Source organism: Olea europaea, unplaced genomic scaffold (assembly GCF_002742605.1).
Source record: "Olea europaea var. sylvestris unplaced genomic scaffold, O_europaea_v1 scaffold1528, whole genome shotgun sequence".
Lineage (NCBI taxonomy): Eukaryota > Viridiplantae > Streptophyta > Magnoliopsida > Lamiales > Oleaceae > Olea > Olea europaea.
The window spans coordinates 110,331-136,037 of NW_019232868.1; the positions used below are offsets into that span (position 1 = coordinate 110,331).

The 25,707-nt window shown below is 32.4% G+C and overlaps 1 protein-coding gene and 1 pseudogene across 1 annotated transcript; one reads left to right on the forward strand and one right to left on the reverse strand.

Moving 5' to 3' along the window:
* Positions 1–11,877: 11,877 nt before the first annotated feature.
* LOC111376598 (zinc finger protein ZAT1-like) lies at positions 11,878–12,804 on the forward strand. The gene has a single exon (XM_022999563.1). It carries the CDS (start codon positions 12,049–12,051, stop codon positions 12,622–12,624), a length of 576 nt encoding a protein of 191 aa, XP_022855331.1. The 5' UTR covers positions 11,878–12,048; the 3' UTR covers positions 12,625–12,804.
* Positions 12,805–23,947: 11,143 nt separating this feature from the next.
* Positions 23,948–24,798, reverse strand: LOC111376599 (annotated as a pseudogene).
* Between the last annotated feature and the right edge of the window lie 909 nt (positions 24,799–25,707).

The following is a 25,707-nucleotide window of genomic DNA, read 5'->3' on the forward strand; positions in this document are numbered from 1 at the left end:
TAGACTCTAATTTGGTATTTAATTAAAATTTGACATTAATTAAATTCAACTGCTTTTAATTTTGAAATTAGAGTTGTACTGTAGTTTAGTATTTTAATTAAATAAATTCGAGTCCCCTCAGGACCACTAGATGAATACCTAGCCGTAAACTTCAACCCCCGAAAGATTAGTTGAAGTGCGCGTAAACTGGTCCGGACATCCACGGTCATAAAATTTTTTTTTAATTAGATAAGATGTTTATTAAATTAAATGGTTAATTAATTATTTAATTGTTATATTCCATTTGTCTAAAGTAATGAAGACGACCTTAATTGTTAGATACTGGTAACATGTTTATATATAATATTAGATACTATCTATGATTGCATTTAGACGATGAACATTTAGTTAGTGGATAATTATGGATTCAATCATCTGGATGTACTGAATGATTAATTTTATTCCTATTATGAGCTTGCGAGCTCTTATCTAATTTGGACCCTCGAGTCCATTATTATTACTATGGGCTTGGATGTCCAATTCATTTAGGTCATTGTGCGAATTAGTATAAGATATAGGTTGCAGCTGAAAATATAAGAAGAGGATGAAACCATGGAGATTGTGCATTGCATGAGTCAATGCAATACCTCTAGGAACTGACCAATTAGTCTTCCTTATTGCTCGAGATTGCTAGATAGAATTAGATCATAATTATCCACATTATTATATGTATGTTTATTTGCATGTAGGTGTATAATAAAATCTAAATAATTATATGATGAGATCATTGCATGAAAATCCCTTATCAATATTAAGTCAATTTATTTTTTTCCTCCCATAATTATAGTGAAAAACGAGAGTCATAAATCATCACAGCTTGTTGAGTACACTCGAGGCTGGTATATCAAGGATATGCTTAACACTATAAAATGTTATATATTTCTAAATGATAGGTTCGACTTAATTAAAATTTATTTTTTGTTGAACACAATTAATGAGATAAATCTTAGCGGTATGTTAAACTAATACATAAAATGTGTAAAGGTAAATAGTTGTCAGCTTAATGATTTAGGAGTTGTATGAAGATATACTTGATAATAGTGTCTGCCCTTATATTTTATAAAGATTTACTGAGTACACTCGTGGTCTTAATACTACAAATGAGATTCTTGCTAATTGTAAATCAAGTATTGATTCTATAAATTCACGTGAGATAGTCATAATTTTGAGTTTAACAGTGGGAGCATAATTAATTTAATAAAAAACAATTTTAAATTAATTGATGCAATTCTATATATTATTCTTTAATTTTTTGTCATTTACTTTTATTGAATAAGAGTGGCCATATAAATTTGAGAGAAATACTAAATACCAACAATTAGGCCAAATTTTCTTGATTAGCATCGCAATTTGAAAATTGCTCTTAGGCGTGAGAAAACTGGCTATATCCTTGAGTAGCTCTTTTTAGAGACACTTATTGATAACTCGACTAAGGAAGAAGTGACTGCTATAATAAACAAAGTTATGATGATAATGTTGCATCACGTGTTATGCTTGTAGCTATGTCACCTAAATTTCAAAAGCAACACGATGGTATAGATGCTAACTCATGTTTTTTATTTCGAAAAGTTGTATGATGAATAATCATGTGTGGAAAGATATGAGACTTCCAAACAACTATACCGATACAAAATGGCAGAAGGATTTTCAGTCGGTGCTCATATACTGAATATGATTGGCTAAACAAGGTTTGAACTTTGATTGACCAGCCTGATGGGATAAAACATATAAATGGGTTTACAAGAGGTCAACATGGATGGAAACATTAATACATAAAAGCTACGCTAGTAGCAAAATATTATAAATAAAGAAGATGAGTTGACTTTGATAAAACTTTTTCATCTATAGCCATACTTAAGTCCATTTGAATTTTGTTTGTAATTGTTGCATACAATGATTATGAGTTGTAGCAAATGGATGTCAAAACTGCATTCCTTAACAAAAACAAGAGTAAGTGTACATGATATAATTCGAAGATTTTGAATCCAAATATGCTTATAAGGTAAGCAAGGTTGTTCAGTTCATATACAGACGAAGCAAGTTTCAAGGACTTGAAATTTTAGCTTTGATGAGAAAATCAGAAGGTTGGATTTTATTAAAAATGAAGACGAACCATGTGTTTACAGGAAGATGGTGAGAGCGTTTCGAATTCCTAATGTTATATGTAGAGGAGATATTATTAATAGAAAGTGACGTTCCTATGTTTCAATCGTTAAAATTGTGGTTGTCAAAGAATTTCTCCAAGAATGATACGTGAGAAGTAACTTGATCTATAAATATAGATCTAGAAGATTGCTTGATATATCCCAATTTACATAGATAAAACTCAATAAAATTTTATATAGAGAAAATGAAATGAGAATTCAAGAATATACTGATGCTAACTTCCAATGAGACTAGAAGATGGAAAGCCTCAATTTGAATATATGTTTATTATTATTATTTGAACGGGTAGTTGGAAAGGTTTCAAACATGAAACGATCGTTGATTCAATAGCAGGAGCCTAATACATCACTGTTTCAAAAACAACAAAGAATTGTGGTATGGATCAAGAAGTCATTAATGAACTTGTAATAGTTCTTAATATTGTTGATCACACACCTCTGTATTGTGATAAGAATGGAGGCATCGTGCAAGCGAAGGAGCTAAAATCTCGTCAATGAACCAAACACGTGTTACGGTGGTATCATCTCATTGGAGAGATAATACAAAGAGACAACGTAAAGAAAGAATGAATTCCCGCTAGTAATAATATTGTAGATTAATTGAAAAAAGAGTTGTCATGGTATAAACATGATTGTCGTATAAACTCTTATGGTATTAGATATATAAGTGATTGGATCTAGTGAACATGGAAATTTGTAAGTATTATGCCAAAAGTCCAATCGATTTAAGTTGTAAACACTTTTAATATGCTTAATACATTTTATTTATGACATATTTATTATTTAGTTGATTGAATTATTATTCTAATAAATTAAATTAATAGAGTTTATAAATTCAAATCTCAGTAGCTTCTTAATCACAAGAAGTTTTAATAGTGAGAAACAAATAACATATGAATAACCTTAAACTATTCGAAGTCGTTAGTAATAATGAGATGTGAATATCGTTATTGCGGATAGATTATCACGTGTAGCATCTATCACTTGTCAAGTGGGAATGTAATGACATTTAAATAAACATGTAAATATTTTCTTGTAGGAATGAAATATTGAAGACATCCTGGAGAGATTCTATATGGATAATTATTCGAGTGTTAGAAGTTAATATATAACATTTGGTAGTAGAATCGATCCTTCCACTAAGATCATCATAGTACCTTACATGAGGACAGTTTTGTTAAGAATCATATGAACATTGTGAATGATCAATAGATAATTTTTCACTTTCAGATAGTAAGAAATTATTATCTACATTTCATTCAATTGAGTTGATAATGAAATTCTTGGTCAAGTGTGTTTTAAGTCAAAAAGAAATTTCCACTCATATTAACTTAAAAGTAGGTGAAAGACATGATTGATAATCGAGATTAACACATATTTATATCTCGTAATGGATCGGATTATATTAACAAATGGACTATGGTTTCACGATAAACGAAGTTGTGTCACACCATGTGACATTTTTCGTCATATGTATTACACTGTCATATTTCTAGAATTTGGGACGACGGATATGAATGGATAATAAATTAAAGATGGGTATTTTAATTCATCAATTCTATTTAGATCAAAAAAATAATTCAAATCGTTGATATCGTGATCACGAATCTAACGAGTCACACAAAAAAGGAAAACTAGAAGAATGATATTTACTTATTAATTAATATATAAGAATTGGACAATTAATTAATTGGGTTATTTATTAACTTGCCAAATTAATTAATCATATTAATTAATTGATGGACCAAGTTTTAATTAATTAGACTAATTAAATATTGGACTAGGTAAAGTTTAAGTGCTGGGCCAAATTCACTTGGATTTTTTTAATAAGATGTTAGGGCTGAAAAAATATAACAAAATTCATTATCTTACTACTACTAGAAAAAATATTAATTCTCTCATTCTTGTTCCCTACGTGGATTTACATTGGAGGATGGACAATTTGACAGCTGTGATTTGCATATCAAATTTTTTCTTCACACAATTACAAAGTAGAATATTTAAGATAGTTTATTCTAAATATAAACTAGATCCTTGCTAGGAATTGAAATATTTGTTTAAATTTCACTATACATGTTAAATGAATTCCTAACACCCTCAAATTTTAATAATCAAGCTCCCAAAGTGATTCTTTTTCCTCTACCCAAAGCCACTCTTCTTAGTGCACTCGTATCAACTGAATTATGAGTTATCATCTTGTACTGAAGTCTATAAGGTAAAGTTTAAGAGTCATATACAATAGTTAGATAACTTTAACATAGAAACAAACGTCGGATGAACTCGAGAATTTATATATCTATACCTCATTTTCAAGTCTTGACTAACATAATTAAGATGATTGAATCTTTTATGCTCTAATCTATTTCTTTTCTTGGTGTATATACGGTTAAAAACATTCCAATTTTTCTAACATGAATGATAAATATGTTTTGACCAAGAATCTGAATAGCTATTGATAAGTGTATTTTATGCACTTATTTAAGCTGCTAAACATGAATATTTGGGAGTGCTTTTAGAGAAATATTACTTAAATTTGTGTAAATATTCTTGGTTTAGGTAAAACACGATGTTGAAAGTGATTTTGGAAAAAAGAAATGAAAATCGAGCTAAAAATGGATTTTATGAGTTTGAGATAAGAACCCAATTGGAGAAGAATTGAAAAATAGAGAGTTTGAGTTGCAATTAAAATGGACTTGAGCTGACCAAAGGATAGAAAATAGGGAATAATCTGCGTAGGATTCAAAGTTGAGCCCACGATTGGTCGAAGCATAGAAGAAACATGGTATGCCATGCAATCCAATGGTGCAAACTTCAGTAGAAAATCCTGTTTCCTTTTTATATCGTCCAAGTTCTGAAAGAAATTAAACCAATAATTTAACCATTCTTCATTCTACAACAAGGAGAATAAGGTCAGGAAGAGATTAAAGGCAAAGAACATCAAGATCTTGAAGATTCAAGGCTTAGGATTGAAGATTAAAATTAATATATTTGTTTTACATTTATTTGCTGCAATTAGATAGTGGTCACTGAACTTCCTGGAGGGCAGGAGTTGGTTATTTTTCGGTGCAATTTTAGTTCTTTGTCTTCTATTCTCATTCAATTGACTCTTACATTCTTTACTCATCAATATATGGTCATAATCAACTAATAAATATTTACAATTTAGTCCCTAAACTTTGAAAATAATCATTTTCTTCGATTTTTTGTTCATTTCTTCCAATTTCACTTCCAATTATTGAGTTGTACCTGACAAATAGAATATACAAAAGATTATGCCCCAAGTCATTAAATATATTCCTAAATATCTATATTTAAAGTCTAGAAAAGTGATCATACTTTTGATACAATAGCTCCAATAAAAAAATAAAAAAATAAAATAAAATAATTGAGATTTTTAGAAGTTAATAAAAAAAATTTTGGTAATATTTTTTATTTTTAAGAATTTTTGTGGGCTAAAAGTAGTAATACTTTAGTACGTTAAGAGTATTGTACCACAAAGAATAAACTTCAAATTAAATTGTATCAATCCATTATAAAATTCGAATGTCAAGTAACAAAAGAGGTTTATGTTTATATTTAAATTGTTAACTAAGATTATTTTTAACTAAATCTGCGAATGAATGTGTTGGAGCTCCAAATCCAATTACTAATAACATATTATCAATTCTGGACCTACGTAGTTTAGTATGATTTGTGCATTTATGACAATCAATAATCCAAATTTATTTAACTATCTCTCCTGAGAGAAGTTAAACATATTCTAAGTAGAGTCTGGTTCTCTAATCCAAATTCTTAACTATTTAGAATATTCTACCACTACAACAAGTAACTAATTACTTAATTGGTGATCAATCAAATAAAAATAACAAATTGTACAAGATCGACCAAGAATACAAGTTAACTAAATTACTTCATATTTGAATTTAAAATAAAACATAATAGTATTCATTTTCATTCCAACACAAAATAAATCTAGCCAATATTATTTTTAAAGATAAAACAACAAAAGAGTTGGAAAATTATCACTCGAAATTTATAAATACAAGAAGGAGATGTGATATCTATTTCTTGTTCTTAATCTTCAATTCCCAAGATTTGATTATTCAAGTTCATAATGATTCTTGACTCAATCCATGCTAAAGTTGATCTTCTCTCTCAAAAGATGGTGAAATCACCCTTTCTTTATTTTTTTCTTTTTTTTTTAATATAGATTTATGATATGAATTGATAAGAGATTAGAGAGAAAGATCCCTCAATTTAGATTCCAAAAGAATTTGTATCACAAAGGAAGAGTTGGCAGCATCCGCCAAAATTTGGATTGGCCTCGCGGGGCGAAACTTTCTCCCTTGTGTACATGCAAGCAAATTTTATTTATTTATTATTACTTTCTTTGTCTTCTATTCTAGTTCAATTAGCTCCATATGATTTTCAATTCTTGTTTTGTTGTTCGAATCAACTATTGAATATTTACATACTAGGTCTTAATTAATCATAAAAGCTCCTAAATATCTATATTTAAAAGCCTAGACAAGTACATCACACTTATCAAATACCCCTAAATTTGAAATTTGTTTGTTCTCAAATAAAACTATAACCCCTCTCAACAATTAAACATGCAACTACTAATTATCTAATTAGTGACCAATCAATCAAGTGACGCAACAAATTTGGTCAGATAACCTGTTGTTTGTCTCATGATCGAAATAATCAAATTAAGTCTATGAACAACTACAAAATCACAATAAAGAAATCAATTTCTACATATCCAATATAAACTTGATGTGTGTGTAAAGAATTAAGTAAAACATCATAAATTAACAAATTACTTCAATTTCAGACCTTTAATAGTCAAACATGTCATTTCTTGACTCATGAGATGTATGCCCAAAACTTTATCTTTTAACTCTTTTCTCAAAGAGTGATCCAATTTTGTACTCGTATACTAATCCCCACTCTTGCTAGATTGCATAAAATCCACTAATTGTAAGTCTATTTCAATAAATAAGGATTCTCCTTTATTTCGATTACTTCAACCTCCGAGAATAAACTAAGATAATAATCCATTGTCAAAAGTTTATTTCTCTCAAATAAGTGTCTGGAGTTTTATAATGCATGTAGTACGTCTTTTGTTTCATGAGCCTGCTTTTCAAATTTGCTGTTCGTATTCTGTTTCATCTACTAGCTAGATCTCCTTTTGAGTTTTCATTTTGGGATTTTCAATAAATGTCCTCATTGTGATATTTTATAGTGTATCTTTCACTCATGAATCATGGTATCGTTTTTATACAATGATTAGTGTAATGTTCACCATTAAACACTCATCATCAAGAACCGATCTTTAACTTAAGATATACACCTAATTTTCATCTAACTGGCCTTAGACAATCCACACAAGAATTTACACAAATGAAATCTCCATTAATCTCAATATCTTCCTAAAATAGTTCGATCATCCTAAACTATAATACAATTTGTTTTAAAATGTATAATGTGGTGATTTTTGAGTTTAACATCTAAGTTCCATTATTTCAACCTATTCTAGATATGAATCAACTCATTCATTTATAATGCAAAACTTAATTCGTATGCGCAAAGGGTATTAAATTCCACATGGATAAACATAAATTAATCTAAGCATGCAATTTATTCATAATTCATAAACTAACACCTAGTTCAAAATATATGCATTATTGTCAGCAAAGCTAACTCACTCAACTAGCAATCAAATTAAAAAGAAAATAGTTTTGAATTTTTTAAAAAATCTTCAATTTTTTTATATGTATAACAAAGCAATAAAATTCCATACAAGCACATGAAACAATAAAACTCAATATTTTTCACACCCCCAAACTTAAATCAAACATTTTTCTCAATGTCTTAAACTATCATTAGATAGGTAAAATAAAAAGAGCAAATGAGGGAATAAGAGACTCGCCAGATATATGTCTAAAAGTGGAGGCTAATTCTAAAACAAAAGTGTTAGATCTCGATTAGTCTACGTTACAATGTCATTTTCCTTGTCCATTGTTAGTTTGTGTGTATAGGTTTTATTTTCCTACCGAATAAAGAGAAATTAATTATTAACAATATGGAACACTCCAATTTGAGCTAAAATTCATCATAATCTATAGGGCAATATGGGAATGAAGATACCTAACTGCTACCTAGCACACAAGCAATAAAAAGTACTTAAACTATTATCTAGAAAGTATAATAAATAAAAGGAAAGAAAATTGAGTTGTATCCTAATAAGCGCTCGTTTATAATCATTATCTTGACTTCGGCAGTCGTGTCATGTAATTCTAAAAAAAATCTTTTGATGCCTTGCTTAATTTGTTTCTTTTGTCTTTGACCTGCTTTTCGTTGATTATCCAAATCTTTACCTAATCTCTTTCAATTTGATGTGACTTGCTCATTCTATCTTATTCAAACTCAACTATGTAAATTTCTACCTCATCCTTAGGCTTAATCATAAATTCAATTGTTGGAAAATCGATAAAGTCGAAAGAGTGTGTGTTAAATTCCATCTCCATTAATTGCCACTTCTTCATTTGGTTCTTTTATAAATACTTTGTCATCATCTTTATATTCTTTTTCAATAGTTTATACCTCGAGTTGAATGGCTGATTCTTTTGCTTTCATCCAACTTGGAAAGTTCATTATAATATTTTGCAAGCACCTTCTTCTTCAATAAGAGATGACCATCTGACACAAGCATGATATCCTTACCCCGATTGTAGATATATAATCTCCCACAAACATGTAGCTTTCATTGGATTTGTCAATTGCTTGTTTTCAATATCTTAAATATTGTTTAAGCCACATAAGATTTGCCCCAAGGGAATCAGTGCGTGTGTATAAGTGTTGCACAGTATAATGTATATCATATCAAATTTCACAAGATATATCTCCTACAAGCAGATCTTTATCATTCATGTTGGAATTAATCATTGCAAAAATTTTACTGGTCATCCATACATTGATAAATAGTACTTGAGAAGAACGACAAATACAAGAGACTTTACCACTGTTAGGGCTTCGTTTAAAAAAAATGCATTTTCTCTCTCGTCTTTTTAATAATATATTTTTTAATAAAATAATATTCATGTAAACTCAAAAAATTTCCATATCTTTTAACCAGAGATTCTCTAAAAAATTAATATTCCTAAATATATTTCTAATGGAGCCCAAATAGGGGTTTTATTTCCTTACAATGCCATCAAAAACTTGTTCATGCTAAACTTACTAGCATATTTGATCATTAATAAGTAATAGTTTAATGAGTACAGAGGACCATTTCGTGAGAAATAAACTTTAAATTTAATTGTAGCAATCCGTTATCAAATTGAAATATAAAGTAACGAAAGTGATTTATGTTTATATCTAAATTATTCTACTAGTTATCTAAGATTATTTTCAACTAAATATGCAAATGAATGTGATGGAGCTCCGTATCCACTTATTAGTATCATATTTCCAATTCTCGACCTATGTAATTTAGTATGATTTGTATATTCATGACAACTAATATCCAATTTTATTTAACTATCTATCCTGTAGTAAGTTAAACATATTCTAAGCACTACTCGATCCTATCCTTGGTCCAAATTCATATGCAAAGTAATGCGTTCAATTATACGATCATCTATATGATTACAAACAACATTTATGTTATTTCAAACATTTATTGTACGTGTTTTGAAATTACAAAGTTCTAAATTTATTATAAACCTCCCACTACTACAACAAGTAACTAATTACTTAATTAACGATCAAACAATTAAATGATTCAACAAAGCATACAAGATCAATCAAGACACAAATTAACTAAACTATTTGGTCTTTGAACTAAAAATAAACAACAATAGGGTTCATCTTCATTCTAACACAAAATAACTTTGGCCTAATATATTTCTAAAGATAAGACAACAAAGAAATTGAAAAATCATCACCTTAAACGTATAAATACAAGAATGAGATGTGAAATCAATTTCTTGTTCTTAGTCTTCAACGTCAAGATTTGATTCTTCAAATCTATTTCTCTATTTAATTCTTGCTAGATTTGATCTCCTCTCCTCGAACTATATAGATGATGTCATTGATCAATAGGATTGGGATCACGAAAGAGGATTTGCATTTGATCGACTTTTTTGTGTTTCTGAATGAAGAGATAAACATTGCATTTTGGAAATTTCTTGTCCCTTTGAGTATATTTTTAGCGGGAGTAGTGCAGCGAATCATGTTACTAGGTACAACTTAGTTATGCCGAGGGTATTCAAGGCATTTTCAAAAAATATTGTAATTTTTCTGAAAATCTGTGAATAGTAGACCTATTTCAACTCATGTTAGACAATGGAATTTCTGTAGCAATTTTCTCTTACGTATATTTCTTTAGAGTTAATTTCGCTACAAGTCACTGAAGTTTAAGAAAAATTTCAAATTGGAATTTAAAGTGTTTTTCTGATTCATTTAATCATCAAAATTAGGGGTGGGCGTGGGTCGGTTCGGTTACGGAACCGAACCAAAATTTTCGGGTATCTAATAAATGGAATTGTCGGGTCCAAATATAATTATGGAACCGTTTCGGTTCGGTTCCGTTCGGTTCAGTTCGGTTCGGTTCGATTCCGTTCGGTTCTGTACTATAATTAAAATTTTTAACATTTATAACAACATTATATAAATACAACTAATGATACATTCAATGGTTTTGGAATGTCAGAGACTAATAGACTACCTTATTCAAATAATCGTTACGATCAAAGCTTCGATCGGCGAAGGTCACAGTTTCGATCGGAGGTCACAGTATCGATCGACGATTATATAGGTTATGAAATGTTAGCAAGACTGCGAGAGTGAGTGCGAAAGTCGAGACAACGTTATGTACTTTAGTGTAGGTGTTTATAGTTATTTAATAGATTGAATCTTGTTGGGCTAAGAAATGAAACAATAAAATGGGTAATTGAGCCAAAAATTAAAAAATTAGAAATGAAACGAATTATTGGGCCAAAATTTTGGATTTAGAAATTGTTAATTTGTTTAGAAAAAATTAAAATTAAAATAATTTGATTTACTCAATATAAAAAAAAATTAGAAAGATTCGGTTCTTCGGTTCTTGGTCTAGAACCGAAAATCGAACCGTACCCGTCGATTCTCAATTCAAATATCCGTTCGGGTATTTAATTTGACAAGAACCGTCGGGTTCGGTTCAATTCGATTCGGTCGGTTCGGTTCGGGAAATTTGCCCAGCCCTAATCAAAATTAAAACAATGTTGCACAATTGGTCATTTCGTTAGCCTTATTTTTTGCCCCATCCAGCTGCTAATTTTAAAATCCAGACTTTTTTACTTTTATTAATGGTGGAAACTCAGATTTGTATTAATGAAAGCGATTTGGAATTTTATTTTGCTAAATGTAAATTATTTTTTCTCTTACGGGTCTTGTTTAATTTTGAAATTTTGTAATTCATAATATGTACACAACGATTGTTAGTCGATGTCAAAATTTAACTGATCATCATGAAATTTTAGTGCATGTCGTTAAACAAAACCGACTATGTAATGTATTTAACTTTAATGAGTAAATACATAAAGAAATACTTTAGGCGTAAATTTTGAAAATTCAATTTAACTTCAATGACCAATTGCGTAATTAACTCTATTTCTTTTACAAGTATTACTACAAAATTCTACATTTATGGATAGTGTGAGTCCTTTCGGTGGAGGAATGCTTGTCACCTACTCATCTTCCTTTAGTATCTATCTCAAAAGCCTGTCTAACTAGAGAGAGAAACTGGCCACAGCACCATATATCTGCAGATTTATCGATTTTGATCTGTGATTTTTCAATGGAGGGGCAACAGTGTAAGATTTGTTTCAAGAGCTTCTCTAATGGCAAAGCTTTGGGGGGTCACATGAGGTCCCATTATGCCACCCTGCCGCTTCCACCCAAGACGCCGCAGAGACAAGAACTCGGCGGCGACACTGAGTCAACTACTTGTTCACTGTTTTCAGTACTTGAAGATGTCGAAGAGAAATTACCGAAGAGCTTGAGGGTTGTAGATCCAGAATTCCTTGATGATGCAGGCTCGGTTGTTATTCAGGACAAGGTAACTGAGCCTGAGTCAACCAGGAAGAGATATCGAGTTCGGAGAAGTTCCAAGGAAGTGATCAAGAAGAGAAATACTGGGTCATCAACCGAGTCACTGGCAGAGCTAGAAATGGTGAGCAGACGCAGTTGTGTTTCTGAAGAAGAAGAAGAGGGCGCTTGGTCTCTGATTATGCTGTCGAGAGATGGTTGGAGTTCAAATGACTCGGTTGAGTCTCAACTCAGTGAGAAAAAGTATCAATGTGAGACTTGTGAGAAAGTATTCAAATCATCTCAAGGATTGGGTAGTCACAGAACGAGTCACAAGACAAGATGAACAAAAATTGGTAAAACTTTTAAAGAAATTGGAAGTTTGTCAAACAGATCAAGATTTGATGATATTGCCCTTAATGTCTTTCCTTTTTAGCCTTCTTTTCCTTTTCTTTTTAGCGCAAACAAGCTCTTGATATTGCCCTTAATTTGCAAATATATTGGTTAAGTTGATTTTCTCAGTTTTTCCTGCCTGTTTCCAGCTGCTTATTGATTCCTAATCTGTTTTCTATTTTCCAATCTGGGATTAATTAAAATATGGTTTGTAGGTCTTTAAAATTTTCTTTCAAATAATCACTGAAGTTTCCTAATGGTTCCAATTTGGTCATGATTAACGTCCCGTTTGGTAAAAATTAAAATTTAAGTGAAAGTTAAGAATTAATTTTAACAACATATTTTACGGATCCACAATTTTTCAATTATATATTTAATTATGAATGATGAATGGTAAACTTTAGATATTGAAATCGGATTTGAGTAATTCGCGAAATTAACTTGAAGTAAAACGGATTTCAACGTTTGATAATCCCATTTGTTTAGCATGATTTAGGCTTGCAATTAAATATAATTAAAATTTCATTTAGTACAAAATGGTGTTAACAACATACGAGCAGGATTGGATTTTGATCTCAATAGCATTGTGATCAGATTATAACCATTTAAAAACTTCAGTGACTGATTTGGAATAAAATAAATTTTGGTAACCAACTTCAAATTTCCCTGTACCTTTAAGAACCAACTGTATATTTAAGAATAATGTTATTTAATACTTGTGTTAAGCACTGATTTAGTTGTCAACGGTAACACATTAAATAATATGTTCACTTAAATACAATGTCACATTATTTATTTAATTGAATCTATCTATATTGATGTCAGATAACATTATTTTATATTTAATTCATTAAACCTTTTTTTAATTATTATTTAATGATGACATTCAAAATATGCCTTTGGCTTTTGGTAGTGTAGTGTGTTTGATGCATGCAGATGAGTTCTTTATGAGATGGAAGAACGTATATCCCAAAAATTATCTAAAAAGCATAAATGTTAGCCCCGTTTAAGCCCCATTATTTCTCATTAGATTAAATTAAGTTTTTTTCTCTCATACTTTTAACCACACAATTTTCAATAAAATAATATTACACGTAAATCAAAAACTTTTCAACCACTTATTTTTCAAATAAAACATTATTCAAAACAGTATAATGAAAAATAATGGGCTCAAACGGGCTCTAAATCTTGGAGAGGTGATGAAGCTATTATATAGAACTTAATGGCAATAAATAGGTTGAAGAAGGGATCCAAAGGTAGGCCAGGTTGGTCCGACCATGGCAGGCGCCGAGCTATTATGAAGAGGTGGGATGACTTACAGCATAGTTTGCAATTTTTGTTTCTTTCGTTAAATAAATTAAATGAAAAAAAAATAAAAAGAAATATTGAGCCAAATTATTTATTTTTTTAATGGTTCAGTTCCCCACGATGCACCAAAAATTATCGATCAAACTTTAAGTGAAGGTTATTTTACCTTGATATTGTATAAAAGTTGACGTCTTTTTATAGAAGATGATCTAAATTTGAAATAGATATTGAACTTACCTTATAGTGTTAAAACTTAAAAGGAATCAAAATACTTCATTCCTACCCCCAAAAATGAGACTCGAGGCCAAGTCATTAGCTTGGTAAGAGCGACGAAGGCCTTGACCTTAAATAGTTAATTTGAATCGAAAAAATTTTAGTTCGTAGAATAACGAAAAAGGAAAAAGAAAAAGAAAAACTATTCATCTTTCCTCTACACACCCATGGGCTGTCCATTCCAATCATCACTGGCACCACCTGCAACCATCACTCCCACTACTTGTAACCGCCTGCTATCCTTAACACCCCAACCGTTCCACCACCACCTTCAAGGCTTCAACCACCCTCCCTTTCACCTCCACTTTTGTTGCGCTATGGATCTTTTATGGGGTAAAGTGGGGCGGCGTTCGAAGAAGATGGAAGAGTTCCCTTTTTTTGGAACAATTTTTTTTTTTTAGATTTTCATTTTTTTTAATCTAAAATCTTCTTTTATTCGTTTGTTGTTCTTTTAATTATTTTATTTCTTTTAAATGTGAAAAGGTGATATGACGATTTTGACGTTCTTAAAAATGGTCAAATTTCAGCCAAACTTTGAATTAATGAATTTTTGAACAAAACCATCGTAAAGTCCTGCTCATTTAGCCCTTGTTTGAGCCACATTATTGTCAAAATGAGAATGAAAAATATAGCTATTATAACTCCACACAAAAAATAAGAAGTCAAAGATGATGGTTTAATGTGATGGATAACGATCATATTTTTCATTTTAATGAAAAAATAATGAGACTCAAACAGGGCCTTATTATTATTATTTTTTTTTCCCAATGTTAAGGACCTCTTACAAATGGAAGTTTTATGACCTACTAGTACTTTTTGAAAGGGTTACGGACCCCCAAATGCAACATTCCCTATAGATTATAAGCATGCTTTGATTATTTTTACAAAAGAAGAAGACCACAAGATTTTGATTGGAAAAATTTTGCTTCAGTCAACCTTATATAATAAGAGTTTTATAAAGAAAAATGGACCACCGATAGAACATATTTATATAATTTATTGGTAGATAAATTTAACACAAAGGCATGGGCTCCTTAGGTTCCTAGGTTGTTTCAGGTACAAAATTAGAAGTTAGGCAAATTGGTTGAGCCTTTCTTCCTCTATTGACGGTTAACACATTGCTATGGTACCTCAAACAGTTGACATATACAGCTTCGGTACCTGAAAAAGTGGGTGGCCATCTCTTTCATTACCACTCTGACAATCAAGTCAGAAATACATAGGAGAAAAATAGTGTGTGAAATATAAAATGGCCAAGAAAGGTAAGGAATGCTAAGAAAATTACTTGAGACACAATCCCTTATATATATATATATATATATATATGAACTGTGTTATAAGTACTGGAAAATTTGACAGAAAAATTACAGAAATAACACTTGGCTGAATTTCATTGGAAGAAGAAAAAAAGGAAAAAGCAGGAAAGCAGGATGCTTTTGTGGAATCTGTACCTATTTTCTGTACCCGAAGCTTAAATCTATATATCTTGGCTCCAACCTAGCGGTCATGGCAAGAAAGATGTCATACATGGAAGGGATATGGGTCGTTATCCATTCCTAAAGAGAATAAAACGAGGGGTTTTTACTTGAGCTATGTTTGTTATTGCGTGTCAAGCATAGAGATTGCTGCCACTGATCCAACTTAGTTGAAGTACGAGTTGTGATCTAGTGGCCTACACGATCCTATGACCAGCTTTGTAAAAAAAGTTGAACCCCAACCTTAGGAGCCTCCACCGACCCTGTTCTGGGCTATCGTGGAGGAGGTAAATCGCAGGATGTGCCTCCCAGGAGCCAGGATGGAGAGCACATGAATAGGCCAAGGCTGTTAACCCATATGGTAACTCCCACTTGCAACAATGCCAATTCCACCTTACGGGGAATCGAATTCTGCACACTGCCGCGCTGAGCCCTATCCGCCCTCCCCTTTGCCACTGGGAGATATGCCCTGGGGGCTTATGACCAGCTTTGTAGCCAGTTACATTTCTTGACCAAAGCTTTGAAGAGATCTAAAAATACTCCCATCTACGAAGAGAAAATTATATAAATTCAAATATCTCCTTTCAAAATAGCTACTTCCCCTCTTGCTCCAATTTGAGCATCAAAATTAGAAAGTTTAGAGGAGAAAATCATAGTTAGATGAGATGAATTTGTTGATCGTAATTTGACCATCAAGAAATTAGTGTTGTCTTTGAAAAGTTGAACAAAGAAAACCACGAATTTGTCCATTTGAGTTGAGGAAACATTTACATAGGTGCAAATGATGAGCCAAGTTGAAGAGAAAGTACTGAAAATCGGAGTGGAAGAGTACAACGACGATCCAATGAACAGTGATTTGAATCCGAAGCGAGATGGGAAGAAACACTGGAAAAGTTGTACATCGACATTTATTCCGTTCAATGTTGTCGCTTATGGAAGAAGATGTCTACAACGGAGATTATATAGCAAATGACGGAAAAACTCAAGGCACTAAGAGCTGAAAATGTATCTTTGCGTGCACAACTTGAAAATCTGAGGGTGAGTTTGCAAGGTGAATTCAGCGAGAGTGAAATTGAGTTTATCACTAACTTCTTCCTTAGAAGTCGCAGCAACTTACAAGTATCAAAATCTACGATAGTATGCCGAAGGAGGAAGGGAAAGGAATGGCGGATGAACAATCCCACCCTAGAGAGACTTGCGGATGAGTTGAACTTTCATGGCATGAAGTATAACTAGAGCAATCATCATGAAAATTAGACAGTGGGAAACATAGTCAGTCCTTATAATATTCATCCATACATGAAATATGAAGATGTTGCAACAAAGAAACGAGCAATCCTAAGCACATTTGTTAGAAGAAGGATGTGTTATGGTTGTGACTCTCAATTAGGAAAATAATTGTTGAAGATGGCGTGTTGAATTAAAATTGGAAGAGGGATGAAAGTGGCAGACAAGTTTTAAGGGAACAAAATCTTGATGTTACGTGTTGGAGTTGGAAAGCAATCAATTGTATCAAATTTATAAGGGAAGAAATACTTTTCCAATTGAAACTTCTTGCGACCGCACTAGGCTGTCAGGGAATTTCAACTGCCAATTAATCTACTCTATGCGACCGCAACAAGTATACCTGTGCGGTCGCACAATAATAATTTTTGGTGGCGTCGAATTTTTTTCTTTACGTGATTTTTAACCTAGTTTCCATATTTTCTCCTTCTTTTAGGGTTTGGCTCGTGGTTTATAAATATAGGGGTCCTCTTTTCAGTTTAAGATGTTACAATAGAAACTTTCATTGCTATTGTACTCTCCTTTCATAGTGTTGAATAAAACATCGTTCCTTTTGCCAATTCTTCTTTTATTTTCTTTACTTAAATCTTGTTCTTGATATTATTTGTGATCTTGTTAATTATTTCAATTACAACAAGTGGTATTCATTAAATCTTAATTCCTACATTATTGGTCATCAGTCTCAACAGGATGGGATAAACACTATCCTCAGGATTGAATGGTGTGAGACAAGAGAAAGGAAAATCCCCTGGGAATTATTTTGCACTGTTTAGAACTCAACTCATTGCCAACAAGGACTTATCAGAAAAAGAGGTGAGGGACTCCTTGTGGAATGACTTGTTAAGAAAAACTCCATTCTTGCGACATATCAATAGAAAAATTCATATTCCTTCCATCAATTGATATTCCTAATACGGCCACACGGGAAAAATTAAGAAAAAAACTTCAACATATGCATCCAGATTATCAAAAGTAGAGTGCCTTCGCTTTGACGAACCCCAAGGGCAAGACACGTATGCTCTTTGCAGCATCCTTCTAGATTTTAAGTAAAACATATCCATTCTCTGAAAAACAGAAGATGAAGTTCTGCAAAATCCATTGCATGAGAAATCATGATGAGAATGAATGCTTCAAATTGTTTATGATAGAAGGTCGTGAAGCCAGTAGAGGTGCATACATAAAGTACCTGAAAATTGGAGGCCTGCATACCCAGCCAGAAGGTAAGATTAGATAAAGGAAACACAAGGGCATGGAGAGGCGTCACAAGCATTAATTTGGTTCTCAAATTCCCGACCGTCAATAAGATAAATCAATTTTATAATCACGGACCCTTATACAGGTGGAGAAAGTAGGAATGGACAAAAAGACAATATCCCGAAGCATCTAAGGAGATCACATTAAGAAATTTCAGGATTTGAGGTAATCCTAGAAAGTTGCATCTCTTTCAATTACATTTAAATAATGATGATGAGAAGGGAATCATATATCTTTACTATGACGCATTGGTGATGCGAACCACAATAGCTCGCAAAGGCCTTAACCATCTATTAGAGGATAATAAGTCTTATAAATATCTATTTCGAAATGCTTTATACCATATGCAGTAAATCGCCTCTAGATGCCTAGAGCCAAACCTTTGTATGGCTTCACTGGAAATAGATCGATTCCAAATGATAGATCACTCTGGTAATTGGGTTGAGTAAAAAGATAATCAACACATTGATTTCTAACATAAAAATGCTTGAAAATCCTTGTTTAGGAAAGTAAGTGTCCGAAGCTGTGAAGGGTAAGTTGAAAATCATACCTGCTAGTAAGGATAACTTCCAAAATATTAGGAAAATCATGAATAGTGAAACAATCAAGCTAAGGCTAGACCTTAAATAAGGTTGTAATAGCGGGAAAAATGAAAAATACAAAATAGGGAAGAAGCGAGATTCTTCTAGCCTATATAGAAGTCTTGGCTAAAGGCGAGCTTTCTTCTATCTACAATGAAACCATTCCCCCAAAAAATTACGGGGACTAAATTCCACCCTAAAAAATCAACCAAGAAGGGTGAGTTCAAATCCACCCACATGGAAGTTTGATGTCAGACAAAAACAACCATAACTACACATGAAATACTTGTACGATGAAAAGCCATGACAAAAGTCACGACCGTGATCTCTCATTCCTTATTCTATTGCAACAAATGATTAAATAAGATTTTGTATTGGATGAATCGTATTGTTAACATACAAAATTAGCTTAAATACGTGCATTCGAAGAACAATTAAATGTCGAGTAAGTTAAAGTGTGAGCCTGAATTAATTAAACAAAATAAGTAGTTTCATACAAAAAGAGCAACAAAGTTTCACTACAATCAAGAGGACGAGATAAATACAAGCTATTTTTCTAAATTAACCAAAGGCTGAAGATTCCCAATAGTTGGATCATCTTAGTCAACTTGAATATTTCCCCCTAAGTGTATTACCGCTTTAGAAGCTGGATAAGGAGAGAGAATACAAGTGTCAGCTAGCTTAGAAGTAGTCGTGACCCCACTTGAAGGAATAGCTTGAAGATTCGTAAACTGGGAATGGACGAAATGTTTAGAGCCTCAAACCCAATATGTATCTTATCCACGATGTTAATAATCATAATATCACAAAGACACCGTCAAGTATGGTGAATAAAATATGTTATAATGTAAATTTATTTTTCAATCATGTCACTCATGCAAGATTTCTGACTATGGCCATATGTCGTGCATGAACGCACAAAAGCTTATGAATAGTATACTCAATCAAAATGGATGCCAATATGCTTTTGAAATCATCGTGACCTACATATGACATACAATAAGTTCATTATCAAAGTTATATAAGGGTCACGATAATAATCGATAGAAAATAATTCAAAAAATACTATGTTCTTGCATCGTAGTTGTAAATGGATTTTTAACTACCTTTTTGCTTGTGTGCGTACGCTTTCTACCGGGTGTAGGTCAGCTCCTTTTTCACCTAACGTCGGAAGACAACCTTTATTATATACTGTTATTTGGAAGAGTAAATGATTATTTCTCTGAAGAAACAACCTTGTTATACTGTTGATTTTAAAATCTTTGTTATATTTTCTTTGATAATTATTGAATTTTTCAAAGATGATATTAGTTATTTATTTAATTGTCTACACTGTGGAAATCATATGAGGCTCAAGTGAAAAACTGTTTGTGAATTACTTTGCACCATTTTTTCTCCGTGGTGCTTAAAAGCTTCTTCTTGAGTATGTATTAATGTTGATTTCAATCATTTATAAAATCATCGTCTGACAAAAAAAAAAATTCAAATGCATTTATGTTTTGATCATTGTATTAGGGAAAAATTAGGGGGTTTTGGTTGTAGTGGGAATCACTTGTCTTGGCAGACTTGTATTGCATTTTCATTCTAAATTCTATACTGAATGTTGTCTCAATTTGTTCACTTGCTCTTATGTTCATGGAAATGTTGGGATTGAATTAGAGTTTAGGTTTACATTAACTTGTAGGCTATATCAGGTTAGGAAGGTGGATTTGCTTGATGGTGTCACAATTCTTAGATCTAGGAAGGTTAAAGGACAAATGGGTTTTGGATGGAAATGACATTGAGCTTAATATACCATTGAATTTTGCATTTACGTTGATTTCGGGGGCCTAATTTATGATCTTCGCCTCGAGTCCCGACAATCACAGGACCGGCCCTGAAGTGGGGGATCACTTGGTTGGATTCTTTAAGAGCCAATTCTTTAGAAGGGGAGGTGTTGAAGTATTCTGGCGCTTAGAGCCATCGAAGGATTTACATTGAAATCAATTAGCACTGCAAAAGAAAGATAAGTCAAGAAAGATTTAAATAATAATAATAATAACAACAACAACAAAGAAATGGGTGCATAGACTCACGCATAGTGGATTGAATACCAACTTTATAAAAATTTAAGTTGGAAGGATGAAGCAATCTTTCAGCTTCACGAACCTCAAAACTTAAATTGAGAATAGGTACTACCATAGCATGAAGATCAATGAGAGCTTGACCGTGGTGGAAGCTTGGTTGTGTACCTATACGAACACAAGAAGGTGAGAAAACATCAAAATTAAAAGTAGAGAAAGAGTAAGGAACTAACACTTGCCATATTTACCATAACATCAAGGAATAATGATAGAAGGGTTGGGGTCATTGGGTTGAAGTCCCCTGTTGTCACAAACAAAGAAAAAATTAGAAGTAATAACAAGTTTTGGACATACTCTAAGAGAACATGGAGAAAGATAGTAAAACCGTTTTTGTGGATTTACTTTATTTTCCACCTTCATGGGATGATAGATGGATCGGAATATGTATGATGAAAATTTTTCCTTTAAACCCGCAAGCTTCCACAACAAAAAAGACCTAATCATATGGGATCACCTATTAGCAGTTAGCTAGGTAGAATTATTATCTAAGGTAAAAAAAAGCCATGAAAGAAATGGTGAAAAAGGACTCTAAGCCCTAAGTCCATCAAATGCTCATAAATGGCTATATAGTGATAAGAACACTTTGCAGTTTGAAACTGCCCAAGAAACAATAGTTCTATATCATTAGGATTGTTAAAATGATTCTAGATCTCACATAAATCCCTTTGAGTAAGAGTCGTGCAAATTTTCGAGGCCTAAAAAATCTCTCTATCAATAACATTAAAGCCATGTGACTCACTCGAAAGTTTGTGCACTGTGTTACATACCTTAGCCCTAAGTTGGGAACTACTCCTTGGTTTAAATTCTGAGTTAACTCTGGAACTAAAAGGAATAGCTGGAGAATGAGGCGAATCCTCAGAACGTCGACCTTCCTCAAAAAAAGAGAAGGCACAAGGGAAAGTATACTTGAGTCCACAATTTTTTTTTTAATCTCAGTCATTAAAAATATTTTGGGAATCATTTTGATAAGAAATTGAAATAAAAGATTATCAGTACAAGATAAAAGCAGAACACGTACTTAAAGAAAGTTTTCGAAGAAAGACAAAATCAAGCAGAAGAGAGAATCGACAAAATATAAGCATAACACAGTAGGTAGGAACGATGAAGAAGAAGTGAGAAATATACTCACGAAAGATAAGAACATATTTATAGGTTTTGACAAGAGGAGGGAACCATCGGATGGTAAGATTGCGCTAGTCAACATGCACATTAAATGCACATAGGCCACTAACCTAGAAAGGTGCAAAAAGGCCTAGAAGCATATGCAAAAAACTGCTATAATCATGACACATCTCCTCCACATAGCACACGTCAATCGCAACAAACACAGATAATACGTTCAAATAAGGCCATCTGCAAGTTCGCAATCTCAAATGATAAAATAAAACACAAGTCCTGAATTTATTATGAATAATAAAATTGGACTTTAGATACTATCTATTGAATCAATAAATCTATCATACGAGCTTACACCCTTTAGATAAAGTCAAAGAGACACGCGATGATAATTAGAAGGCTCATAGAAGAAAAATATTAACCATCCTAAATACTCCTAAGAAAAGATAAGCTTGCAAATTCAAACATCTTTATTCCAAATAGCCATTTCCCCCCTTGCTTCAGTTTGAGCATCAGAACTAGTGAGTTTAGAAAGAGAAGATCTTCAAAAAGTCTGAAGCATATATTGATCATAATTTTACAATCAACATCCATTAGACCTTGTCTTGCTTCATCCTATAATCTACTCTAATCACTATTTGAGCCTCTACTCCACATGTTGGTCATCAAATGCCAATATTACGCATGATGTATGCATACAAACATTCAACTCCTTTATTATTGCTATCATCGAAGGGTTACACTTTTGTTTTCGTGAAACCTTTAAGCTCGAGTTGTTTTATCATGGTTAGAGTACTCAAATGATGTCTCTTAACCATCACTTTCAATTTCATGCAAAAATATCTCATCACACTAACTTCTTCATTCAATATATCCTTTTTATTTCATCATATATGTAATCATTTAATATTTACGTGGTACATCTACATAGTGATATCCACGATTGCCATGTGTCACTATCTTAGAGGAGGGCTATGGATAGGAAATTTCTCATCCTTTGTTCTAATTTTTTATCCTAATAAATAGGGCAAGATGGTCCTTCAGGGGCACTGATAGAAAGATCTACCTATGAGGTGTTGTAGATCGAGATTCCAAAAGTGGGTAGTATTCACAATGGGATTCAACTTAATGGGTTATTTAAAAATTTCAAGTTGTTCCTCGATGATATCTATTGAGCACCTCTTCCAAACATGCAGCTCCATATGACAACTTGGTCAAGCTCATCATCTATAAGGATATTATGTTTGGAGAGCTTATGCTACCAATACATCCCTTGCTCATCTACATTATCATTGAGTATCAACTTAAACCAAGCTAACTCAATCCAAATGTCTATAGAATGGCTTACTATTTCCTTTAAATGTCTCTTTAGAACAAGATTGACCCATTTCCCAATCTCTTCCAGTTTGCTTTTGAGATGCACCATTTACGTGAATATAATTGTTATGTCTACCTAGCAACCAAGCATCCACCCCATTTTTTCACTTTCTAACATCGAATAGTCAGGTAGAAGAGACATTTTATGTTTGTTAGACTACACGAGGGTTAGTTCTCTTTTCGCACCTCTTGGATAGTCCCCAAGCCAAACTTTAACCAATTATTTGAGTGAAATGACTTGCTACAAGATAGCTTGAGAAGTTACTAATTTCAACCCATCCATTGTCGAGTCCAGGGGCGGAGCCACCTTATGTCCAGTGTAGGCACATGCCTGCACTGAGCTTTGGGCTGCCCCTGGGGAGTAGGAAGTTAAAGTTCCGAGAATCGTCAAAAATTTCTAGACCCATCAAACGTGGCTCATTCTAATCCAATTATACTTTTAAAATGTATGAAGACATCAATGCTTACATGAATAGAAAACAATGTGAACCAGAATTTCATGAGAAAGGACTATCCAATCAAACGGGATTGTTTACACCATTACATCCATTGGTGACCACTATCTTGAGTGCCTTGAGGACAACAAACTATAGCAATCAAATCAAAATAAAGAAAGATTAAAATTTTTTTTTCTTTTTCTCATTTATTTCTCTTAAACTTAGTAGCAGGGTCACACCATGGCATATGAAGCAGCAGTATTGCTATTAATCATAGAGTTTAGGACTAGATAATCTTGGGATTGGAATTGCAACCAGTGGATTTCTCTTCTTTAGCACAATCCCAAACTTTTCTGAAAGCTCCAACCTTTCTCCAGCAAAGAATGAACTAATGAAGCCAGTGAATACATAAACATCCTCTCAGCCATTGCTGTCCCTGCACAAATTCTTCGTCCCGACCCAAACGGAAAATATTTGAAGTCATTCCCACCGTAATCTCATTTTCCATCCAAGAATCTCTCAGGAGAAAACTCCAAAGGGTTTTCCCAGATAGTAGGATCGTGGTGTATTGCCCACACGTTAACGAAAACTCGAGTCACTTTGGGGATTTGTATCCTCCAACAGTGCATGTTTCACTAGGGCAGTGGGGGACTAAAAGTGGAAGAGTAGGATGTAGACGAAGGGCTTCTTTCATTACAGCATAGAGATATGGAAATTTGTTAATATGGAATTTTTCTACTATGTTGTCTTTGCCTACTACACTCTCCAGTTCTTGCTGGACTTTGTTTAGAACTTGAGGTTTTTTTATCATTTCTGCCAAGGCAAATTCGACTGCGTTTGATGTTGTGTCTGTTCCTCCAATCACCATATCCTGTAAAGTTTATTTATAAGTAAACAAGTTTTTGAGTTACAAATTAGATAAGAAAAATTGAATGCATATTGCATGCAATAATACAAGGATCCAAATTTAAAGTTCGTCTTAGATCCCGAAAACTCAAAATCCAACCTTAATTAATTTTTTTGCCCGCACTAGATAATTTTCTTGGCTCCGCCCCTGGTCGAGTCAACCTCACGATAGGCCTCCTTCCTTTGGTTTCTTTTATTTTATATCACATTTCTTTTCTTTTTATTAAGTATTGATATTGTTTCATTAATTTATTAATAGATGGATTTGGATCTTGAAAGCATTCTCAATACTCAAGACTTTATAACCAACATTGAGGAAGTCAAGCCTATACAGAATTACTTATATATGTACAATGAAATTTATAATATTTTTTAATTTCCTTCAAGGATCGTTTTTGTGTTTAGATAGAAATCGTGAATAGAACTATTTCTTTAGCAAATTCTTCAAACTTTTTTAAGAATCTTGATCTACCATGATATTTCACTCCTTTATGAATCATGGTCTTTCCACACCTTTGTGAATCACAATCTTTCCAAATCATAATTGTCTAATTGTCTAATCTCTAATGGTAATCCATACAAGAGAACAAGAATGAAATATTAGGATTTTCATTCCCATCTTAGCAAGATTATGATATTGTATTATGAGTTCTTGTTGCAATTTAATTGTTTTGAAAAACTCAAACCTTAATCGTTTACTTAGATGTTTAATTGGCTTGACCCATCTACTAAAGGTAAGCTGCCCCATTAGTTAATTAATACTTGATCATTAAGTTAATTAATTAACCTAAGCCCATTTATAAACAATTCAATTAATTTATTCTACAAATGTCCAAAATTTGTCAATAATTTAATTATTATTATTATTTTTTATATCATTCTTCTAATTCTTCCTTTTGTTT

What these genes read in the sequence shown, in the direction of transcription:
- LOC111376598 (XM_022999563.1), top strand. Translation starts at nt 12,049, where the DNA reads ATGGAGGGGCAACAGTGTAAGATTTGTTTCAAGAGCTTCTCTAATGGC.